Genomic DNA, 11,331 nt, shown 5'->3' on the forward strand with positions numbered 1-11,331 from the left:
GTTCAGTAGTTATGGCAATTAGGAATGGCATTCTTAGAATTTATCCTCACACCATCCTTTCTAAAATAAAGAAAGGAGTTTAAAAAATTGTGTGTGAGGGAGAAAGAGAGAAAGGAGTGAGAGAGAGAGAGATTACATTACACCACAAATAAGCCAACAACATGAAAAGATATTATCTCAAACCTCTCACTAAATAAATTTATCACTGGTTGAGTTTGCAATTGAGAAAGTTGAGTTTGAAATCTGAGTAATTTTGAAATTTAAAAAACTATTGGTTCCTCTCTCTCTCTTTCTCTCTCTCTTTCTCTCTTTCCTATCTATCTATCTGTCTGTCTATCTATCTGTTTATATATTTTTTTATCTACCTATCTATCTATCTTTTCTCTCTTTCAATTAACAAATAATTGGCCAACTAACAATTATATTTCTCTCTCTCTGTCTCTCTCTCTTTTTCTCTTAATCAATCAATCAATCGATCGACCATAACCGCCAAACAACTTACAAACTAACCAATCAATCAACCAATCAATCAATCAATCAAGACAGCACTTCCACTTCACTTCACTCCACACAGTTGTACATAGCAGTGATGTCGATAATTCACGGCGATGTGAAGAGGGTTGCATTTGGTTACGACTCGGCTGGCAACACCTGCAATCAGAAAACCAACAAACCCATTGAAAATCTAACCAATAGTGGCATGTCTACTGATGGAAAGCCGTTGGATTATTATTATTATTATTGTTTTAACTCGTACAATCACATATACACACGCGCACACACTTAAACAAACACATACACACACACACGCACCCACACTTAAGCATACACATTCACATACACACACTTAAAGAAGCACGTACACACATACACACCTAAACAAACACACACTTGAGCAGACACATACACACTTGAACAAACTCACACACACACACACATACAAACACACGTACAAACACACACACCAAAACATACAGATACGTTTTCTTCATGAGTACACTATATCCCAAAAATGCTCTGCAAATCTGCATTGAGAAATGCCCTAACAAAAAACTAACCACTGAGCAAGACATTGTTGATTTCTACAATACTGAAAAAGTATTCTTCTTTAGGCCTCTTTTTATTTGTTATTATTATTATTGTTGTTGTTGTTGTTACTGTTGTTGTTGTTATTGTTGTTGTTACTGTTGTTGTCGTTGTTGTTTCAATTTCGATTGATATAAATAGATTATCATATATATATATATATATATATATATATATATATATATATATATATATATATATATATATATATATAATATAAATAAATTTGGTAAATTGAAATGTACTTAGCTACTTGAACTTTGGTCACACTTTTGTCGTAGTAATAAAAGATGGGAGAGTTTCTTTTGGATTGGTAACAGAGAGAATGCAGTTTCTATGCGAATATATGGGTCCTGTTTGTTGTTGTCCTTTGGTGAAAAATATTATTTCCCAATTGTTTTTCCACTTAATTATTAACTCAGATAGCAGATTGATCGTTTAATCTAATCCACTATGCGTTGAAAACACAATATAACAAAAGTTATAGTACTTCAGTAAGCATCTCTTTGTGAGAGACACCGGGTCGACTTTGAATATTATTACCTTATTCACTCTAATGACATTCCTCAGAGGATTGTACCGTGATTAAATGCTTTGTCGAACAAATAACTTTTTAACTCTCTTCTGAAATCTGAATAATAATATCGATTTAAAATCCCAATCTTCTGGGCCTGACTTCTACAACTCGCGCGTTGTAGAAGAGCTGTTACATAAGAAACATAATATAACGAGGGGTATAATGGTTCAGTAGAGAGCTTATTATTGGTCCAGTGGCTCTCTTTGTGAGAATCTCTCGACCAATTTTGCACCTATAATATGGATTTAAAAGTGTAAGAAGATTGAAACTGTGGCATTGTGGAATGTAGAAGTTGTGATGTTTTTTTCTTCTTCATATTGTGGTAGGTAAGTCTTTGTGATTATGGTGTTGTTCCGAAAATCGGGGAGAAGTTTAGAAGAGAAGGACCCTGCCCCGAGTTGCCTATCTATAAGAGGTTGGGGAGTGAGTGAGTGAGTGAGTGAGTGAGTGAGTGAGTGAGTGAGTGAGTGAGTGAGTGAGTGAGTGAGTGAGTGAGTGAGTGGGTGAGTGGATGAATGTGTGAATGAATGAATATGTGTATGAATGTATGGATGATTGAATATGTGAATGAATGTTCGAATGAATGTGCGAATGAAGGAATGGGTGAATGAATGAATGATTGAATGTGTGAATGAATGTGTGAATGAATGGGTGATAGATGAGATAGTACTTAGGTGAATGAATAAATGAAATAAATTTTTATCTAGCCTATTGATAAACTAAAATGACTGGGTGAACAGGCTTTGAGAATTATGATGAAGACGATTATCATTATATAGATAATTATATCATTATTTTTAATAATAATAATAATAACAAAAATTATTATGATGATGATTATTATTAAGTAATTGTTACGCAATTTATAACAATTCTACCCCAAGGTTCAATCATTTTGATGATGAATGCGTTTAACATTAACCACAGAAATCTAACAACAACAACAATAATAATTATACCAATAATTATGATAATAATAATAATTATAATAATAATAATTATTATTATTGATGATGATTCGTATAACAGCATCCCAATAATGTCCCGCTGCGTTCCGGATCCTTCTTCCTTCGTGAACAAAAATAGCTCGGCCGCCAAGTACTCCAACATTACCAATAGCTTTAAAGAGGTTTGTATCTGTGTGTATGTATATATATATATATGTGTGTTCGTGTGTGTACGTGTTTGTGTGCGGGTGTTTGTATGTGTTTATTGGTTGTATGTGTGTGTGTGTGTGTGTGTGTGTATTTATGAATGTGTGTTTGTTTGATTGTATGTGTGTGTTTGTGTGTGGGTGTTTATGAACATTACTTTTGATTGTATGTATTATTTATTATTATTGTTATTATTTGTATTATTATTATTGTTGTTTATTGTAGATTTTTCAGTTGGATGATTTCATGACGAAGACTCTGAACGACCTCTCACTATGCTGGAGGGAGCTTATTGGTTTGACTGTGATTGCCGTTGGTAAGTTGAACTCGTTTGTATGTTTGTATGTATCTATGTTTGTTTTTTTTATATCTATGTTTGTTTTTGTATGTATGCTTGTATGTATGTATGTATGTATGTGTGTATGTTTGTTTGTTTGTTTCTATGTATTTATGTTTGTTTGTTTGTTTGCATGTATGTATGTATGTTTGTTTGTAAGTATGTATGTTTGTTTGTATGTATGTTTGTATATTTATGTTGTTGGTTCTGTTGGCGTCACAACAGCCCCACAACAACAACAACAACTATACTACATACATACCATAACCAGAGAAATCACTGCATCAAAACTGACATAACTGTTACATCAACAACGGCATAAATGATGTCATCACATCAACAACATTAACAACAACAACAAAATAATGCTATCACATCACATCAACAACATTAGCAACAACAACAACAATATCCACATTCACATGACTCAAATATAATGGCTCTTTTTTTAGCAATTTTTTTTCACTGTGGGATTTCATTTGAATAATTCTGTATCACGTGTGCTTGCCTGTTTAGGGTGTATTTGCTTAATTTTATTATTATTATTATTGTTGTTGTTGTTATTATTATTATTGTTATTGCAAAATTTGCATTTGATGTGTTTATCTCTCCTCTAACAAGCCATTGTATAGTGTTTTTGTTTCTTAGCTTGTAGCTTGAATTTTATAACCTCATTGAAAGCATTTAATCTCGAATTAAATTTAATTATTTATAAATAGTTATGACAATAATAATTATTATTATAATTATGGTTATTATTATTGTTTTATTGTTTTCTGTCGTAATAATAATTTATGATTTTTACAGTGATTGCATTCTTGATGGTGGTGCTAATGAGGTTTCTGGCTGCTGTCATAGTTTGGGTCATTGTGGTTCTCTCTGTGGTCGGAAGCATCGGTGGGTTTGTGTGTGTGTATGTGTGTGTGTGTGAGAGAGAGAGTATGTGTGAGTATTGTGTATGTACGAAGTTCATGTTTGCCTCTGGACGGTTTAATATTTAACACGTAACAGCAGCTTGATATATTGATTCTTTCATTTTTTTTATTTTTTACAAGTTTCATGTTTGCATGTACTGTGTATGTATGTTTGTGCTTACGTTTCTGATGTGTATTATGGTGAAATTGGTGATGATGAACTGAATGAATGGATGAATGAATGAATGAATGAACGAATGAATGAAGGAATGAATGAAGGAATGAATGAATGTATGAATGAATGAATGAATGGACGGACGGACGAATGAATGAATTGGTTAAAGAATGAAAAAATGAGAAAACGAACGAACGAATGAATGAATGAATGACATTAATGACAACAAGAATTATAGCAAGAGTACGTAATGATGAATAATACTTACTCATAGTAGCGTTTGGATTATTATCCTTCCATTGAAATACAGTCGGGTCAGTTTTCCTCTGGTGGTGCTTTGTGGTGCACTTGAAAGCAGAGGAACAGGAAGAGTTTTTGGTGCCCCTGGTGGGTTCGTCCTTGAAGAAAAAATGGACATTCCTCATTTTTGCCATTGTGGCCAGTGTTCTTACTGTAAGTTTTTGTGTCTGTATGTCAGTCTGTGTGTGCGTGTGTGTGTGTTTGTTTGCGTGCGTACGTGTCTGTGTGCAGTCATCATTTTCATCATCATTTTAGTGGTCATCATCATTATTATTATTATGATTGTTATTATTATTCACAGTAGTCATAATTACCATTCACGAATTTGCTGCCAGTCTATCATCATAATTCAAATAGCAGCTGTCTTGTCGGCATCGGCCACACAACTTTATCTCTAGTTTTTAAACTATAGATAGTATTGTTGATGTATTAAACTCTCCCTCCCTCCTTTTCTCTCTCTCTCTCTCTCTCTCTCTCTCTCTCTCTCTCTTTCTCTCTCTCTCTCTCTCTCCTACTCACACACACGCGCGCACACAGGTTATCCTGCTACTGATGCTGCTGATAATGAGGAAGAGGATCTCATTGGTCGTGGCTCTCTTCCATGAAGCTGGTGAGTGATTGAGCGAACATTAGTGGAGAAATGAATGGATGGATGGATGGATGGATGGGATGGATGGATTGGAGGGATGGAGGGATGGATGGATGAATAAAATAATTAATTAAGGAGAGGAATTTACGAGAGAGTGAATGAATAAATGAATTAATAAACGAGTGAATGATTAAATGAATAAAGGAACGAACGAATGAATGAATGAACGATCGATCGGCTAAATAAACGAGTAAATGATATCAGTAGAGTTTAAACATCATACAGCAGCAAGCATCAGTAACAACGTTAAAAACGAATCAATCTATTGATCTTGCAAATTGATAAAGGCTTTCTTTCTTAAGATTGCGTTATCAGTGTTTTTTCATTCATTCATTTGTTTGTTTTTTAACTTATTCACTCATTCGTTCATTCATTCACTCATTCATTCATTTTTTTACCTTATCTCTTCAATCAATCATTTTATTCATTTTTTTTTCAGGAAAATGCTTGGCTGACGTCCCAATGCTACTGATTCAGCCGATTTGGACCTTTTTGTTCTGCCTAGTAGCAGCACTATACTTCATATTTATACTGTCTTGTATCTCTACTATGGGTGGGTCTCTTTGTTTATTCATTCATTCATTCATTCACTCAGTCGTTCATTCAGTCGTTCTTTCATTTGTTCATTCATTCACTCATTCATTCACTCATTCATTCATTCATCTATTTCGATAGTTACCGAAATGTTGAAATGTTTGATAAACATTTCTCGCCATGTAATTAATGGTTATCCATTTAGCATTTAGCATTCATCTATTTCGATATTTATGCTCTGCTTTATGGCAGAAATATACTTCACGATTTTGTCGTTTGGTTCATCCATTCGTTCATTCATTTATTCGTTCATTCTTTCGTTCATGCATTCTTTCATTTAGTAACTGGTTCATTCATTCGTTCTTTCTTTCATGAAGTGTTTGCAGGCTCAGCCTAGTTGATTGATTAAATGTTTGACGCGTTTTTTTTATTTAACTTTTTTCCTTTATTCATTTATCCAATTACTCGTTCTTTCATTCAGTCATTCATTCATTCACTCTATTGTTCTTTTATTCGTTCATTTGTGTTGACTTTTTGGTTTAGTTCATTTTATTCAATCCTATAGGAGTTCCCGAGGCAAGATTTAAGAATAATATCTATAAGGCGAGTGAACTAATGAATGAATGAATGAATAAACGAATGAACAAATAAATGAATTGTTTAAAGGTGAAATTCCAAAAGAACACTTTTGAAAAGCAATTTTGGTGGATCCATCTGATCGGTTGGATTTGGACCACTGAATTCACCCTGGCCTGCCAGGAGTTTGTCATTACAAGCACAGTGGCTATTTGGTACTTTACCACGTTAGTTTTAAGATTCTTTTCCATTCATTCGTTCGCTCCATTCATCCATTAATTCATCGAATTGTTCATCCATCCATTTATTCAAATTTGTTATACCCGAGGCGTGGTTTAACGTTTTGATATGGATTTTTTTTTGATCGTTTAGAGTGGTTCTTCTTCTCAAAATTACAAATTTTTGTTGCGGTATCATCTATCATTTGAAGCACCAAGGAACAATTATAATAATAGTGAATAATTTGTTTTTAATTTCGCCACACCAAAGAAATAAAAAGCGTTTGGGAAGCCCAATCTGCAAATCGATGTCTATGCTTATTTTGCACCATCTTGGTTCAATTGCTCTCGGCTCTATGGTCATAGCTATTGTAAAGATTATCAGATATATCCTCATGTACATCGAATCTAAGTGAGTTGTGTGTGTGTGTGTGTGTGCGTGTGTGTGTGTATATATTTGTTTGTTCGTGTGTGTGTGTGTGTGTGCGTGTGTTCGTGTGTGTTTGTTTTGATACTTTGATATTTTAATAACTTCTTATTCATATTTTATTTCTTCAAAAAAAAAACTAAGTTGGTTACATGCATGTATGTATACATTTATGTATGAATGAATCGGTGTATGTGCTTGTGTATGTATGGTGTGTTCGTGCGTGTGTGTGTGTGTGTGTGTGGTGTGTATGTGTGGATTTGAGGTAACATGTGGGATTGATTGAATTGAAATATGTGTGCTTGTGTGTGTGTGTTACTTAGCTATAGCTAATCAGGTGTAAACAATTCAGGTGAGTTTTTGTAATAGTTGTAATAATATGTATGTTGCTCATCTACCTATCTGTCTTTTTGTTTGTCTGTTTGTCTGTCTGTCTGTCGGTCTGTCTATTTATTTATTTGTCTGTCTATCTGACTTTTTTTAAAAATTCATTTTAATCAACAAGTACAATTACAGCACGTACGACAACATCAACAACAACACCACTACCAACATTAACGACCATACCAACAACAACATCAACAACACCACTACCAACATTAACGACCACATTAACAACGACAACAACGACAACAACATCATCAACATCAACATCAACGACAGATGCAAAGGCAGTGAGAATGCATGTGCAAGGTGCTGTCTGAAGTGTTGTATCTGCTGTCTCTGGTGTCTGGAGAAGGTCCTCAAGTTTCTCCATCAGAATGCTTACACCATCATTGGTTGGTTATTATTATTATTATTATTATTACTATAATTACTATTTATTATTATTATTATTATTACTATAATTACTATTTATTATTATTATTATTTATTATTATTTTTTTTATTATTATTACTATTTATTATTATTATTATTATTTTTATTTATTTATTTGTTTAATTTTTTTTTCTACAGCTATCGAAGGAACAAGTTTCTGCACTTCAGCTCGTAAGGTAAGATTGCATTCGCGCACGCACACACACACGCACACATCACAAACACGTATACATACATACACAGACATATACATACATACACACACCACACACAGACAGACATACATACTCACATACGTACAACCACACACAAACAAACAAACAAACAGGCTTTTGAGATAATATCAAGCAATGCGCTGAGGGTCCTGGCCATAAATAGTGTCGGAGACTTTGTACTATTCCTTGGAAAAGTTGCAGTTATGTGTCTGACTGGCGTCTTCGCTGTTCTCTGGCTCAGGGTTTGTTGTTGTTGTTGTTGTCGTCGTCGTTGTTGTTGTTGGTGCTGTTGTTGGTGCTGTTGTTGTTGCTGTTGCTATTATTAGATTTACATATATCATACATATATAATACATGCATTCCTATCTACATACATACAGACAATTCCTAGCATCAATTATTTGGCAGTTCCAGTATTTCTCGTTTGCGTGTTCGCGTTCGTCATTGCTCACTGCTTCTTATCAGTATACAAAGTATGTATGTATGTATGTATGTATGTATGTAAGTATGTTTGTATGTATGTTTGTATGTATGTTTGTATGTATGTTTGTATATATGTTTGTATGTATGTTTGTATGTATGTTTGTATGTATGTTTGTATGTATGTATGATGTTTGTATGTATGTTTGTATGTATGTATAATTATATTACAGATGGTTGTGGATGCACTGTTGATTTGTTTCTGCGAAGACTGTCAGAAAAACGACGGGACACCAGGTCGCGAGTACTTCATGAGCCACTCACTGATGGTTCGTTCGTTTGTTTGTCTGTTTTGTTGTTGGGATGGGGCACAAGTTTGTCGTTGTTGTTATTGTTGTTTGTATTATTATTGCTGTTGTTGTTGGTGTTGTTGTTGTTGTTGTCTGGCCACACCTTGGTTTATAAATATCGCGTTATTGTTTCTTTGTTTCATAGCAATTTGTGACGGATTCGAGTGCCAAAATTAGTAACACGGCTGGGGCCGTGGTAGGATCGGGTGATGCCACTGAGGGCACCGTTTTGAAGCCCGCTCTGGGACCGTAGGTTGGTGGGTCTGTTTTTTGATTGGTTGGTTTGTTGGTTGACTGGCTGGCTTGCTGGCTGGCTGGCTGGCTGGTTGGTTGATAAACTGAACAATCAATTGAGTGATTGATTGATTAATTGGTTGGTTGGTTGATGAACTGAACAACCAATTGATTGATTATTCGATTCAATAGACTGAATAAATCGTATTCTTAACAACTTTAAATATAACTTTTTCATTTTCACACACACACACACACACACACACACACACACACACACACACACACACACACACACACACACACACACAGACCACGAAAGAACATTGTAGAAGGCTCTAGAACATTGAGTCCATTAAAAAAATTAATTATGTGGTACGAGAGAGAGAGAGAAAGAAAAAGAGAGGAGACATTTTTTTGTGTATTTAATGTGCTTTTACTTGAATATATATATGATCGAACACAACAATCAATGTCATAATTAAATTATTATGCATACTTTTGCCATAATTACATAATACTTACGAATCATTAGTTTTTCCTTGCTTTTATTATGACTTTATTATGATTTTTGTCGCTTTTTCGTATGCTTTTTTTATTCTCTTTTCTGAAATTACAAACTGGTCTTAATTATATGTTACTACTACTATTACTGCCATTATACATGCATACACATATATATATATAATCTGGAAACAAGATGTAAAAGCTTAATTAATATTAATTAATTATCTAACTAATTAATTAATTAATGTATATTTATTTTATTAGTATACATATATATGACGCACGTTCTATTTGATGTGTCAAAATACTTTTAATGTATTGCCATTAGCATTAAAAATGCAAATAATAATAATATTAATAATAATAATAAAAGTGATGATGATGATGATTAATTAATGTAGATGGTGATGATGATGATGATGGCGATGATAGTAAGAGTAGTAATGATAATGATAGTTACATAGATGGTGGTGATGATGACGATTTAAAACGAGCCGAAAAGTAATAATGATTAAAATTATGATTGCTAATTACGGTTACATGTCTGATTACTGAGTGATTTCATCGCAATCCTCGTCATTCTCAGACATTTACAATGAGGTTAATTGTAGTTTATTATTTATTCATTAATTATAGTTTATTATTTATTTATAATATAATTATTAAAACTGATAATAATAATATTCATATATATATATATATATATATATATATATATATATATATATATATGTATTTACATATATTTAGGATACAGGCTTTACGAAGGTCACAGGATTTTCTGCGTTCCTCCAATGCTGAAAACGCTGTGACCTTCCCAAACAACTGTATACATAACACACACACACACACACACACACACACACACAGATATATATATATATATATATATATATATATATATATATACATATTATACATAAATAGCTATTGCCATTATATTTTTAGAGTCACTATTATTGATTGTTTTGTGCACGTGTATGTGTGTGTGTGTGTGTTATATTTTTTGATAATTATTTATTATATACTCTTCACACGAAGACAATTTTTTGCTACAAGTAAAAGTTTCGATCTTATTGGTGTTTGTGTGTGTCTGAGTTTGTTCTTACTTATTGGTGTTAGTGTGTGTCTCAGTGTGTTCTTTTTGGTGTTTGTGTGTGTCTGAGTGTGCGTGTGGATGTGTTATACGGTTTAATTCATTCAAATTTTGTCAGGCTAGTTTTATCGTTACTACTGCTATTACGCAACAATGTTTCATCTTTCCCCTTCTTAACGCGTATTTGTACATCTATCTATCTGAAAATTATGAAATTTATATTTATTTTATTTTTATTGTTGTTGTTTGTTCTTTCTCTCTATTTTTCAGTGAATAAATAAAAGAATAAAACGAATTTGATGTGGTTTTTTTTTATATTAGAAATTTTTTCTTCAAAAATTCAAAAAGACAGATGTCTCTGATCTATCTATACTATATATATTTATACTATAGATATACAGATACACTTAGCATTGATTTCTATGGCATTCATTATGTGTTTGTTCGTCTTTGTGCGTGCGTGCGTGCGTTTGTTCACGTGCTCGTTCGTGCTAACTTAGGGTGTTTAAAATTATAAACTAGAGAAAATTAATTGAATAACTAGTCAAAGCATTTAATGTATGCAGGCTGATGTTAATAGCATTACGATTGTAGTGACGACAACGATGATGATATGAGTCTCATGATAATGGTCATAGATATCATGATAATGGTGATAGGTATCATGATAATGGTGATAGATATCAACATGATGGTGATGATAGGTATCACGATAGGTATCATCATATCAGATGCCCGCGTC

At 33.2% G+C, this 11,331-nt stretch overlaps 1 protein-coding gene across 1 annotated transcript; it reads left to right on the forward strand.

Moving 5' to 3' along the window:
- Positions 1–589: 589 nt before the first annotated feature.
- Positions 590–9,593, forward strand: HELRODRAFT_192732 (hypothetical protein; the record flags this gene model as incomplete). The annotated part of the gene is made up of 15 exons (XM_009023627.1): positions 590–720; positions 978–1,098; positions 3,043–3,133; positions 3,962–4,051; positions 4,554–4,696; positions 5,081–5,153; positions 5,632–5,696; positions 6,393–6,529; positions 7,464–7,726; positions 7,906–7,943; positions 8,096–8,224; positions 8,363–8,455; positions 8,636–8,731; positions 8,898–9,005; positions 9,295–9,593. The coding sequence occupies 14 exons, from the start codon at positions 590–592 to the stop codon at positions 9,003–9,005; spliced, it is 1,578 nt and encodes a 525-aa protein (XP_009021875.1). The 3' UTR covers positions 9,295–9,593.
- Positions 9,594–11,331: the final 1,738 nt, after the last annotated feature.

Source organism: Helobdella robusta (genome assembly GCF_000326865.2).
Source record: "Helobdella robusta unplaced genomic scaffold HELROscaffold_37, whole genome shotgun sequence".
Lineage (NCBI taxonomy): Eukaryota > Metazoa > Annelida > Clitellata > Rhynchobdellida > Glossiphoniidae > Helobdella > Helobdella robusta.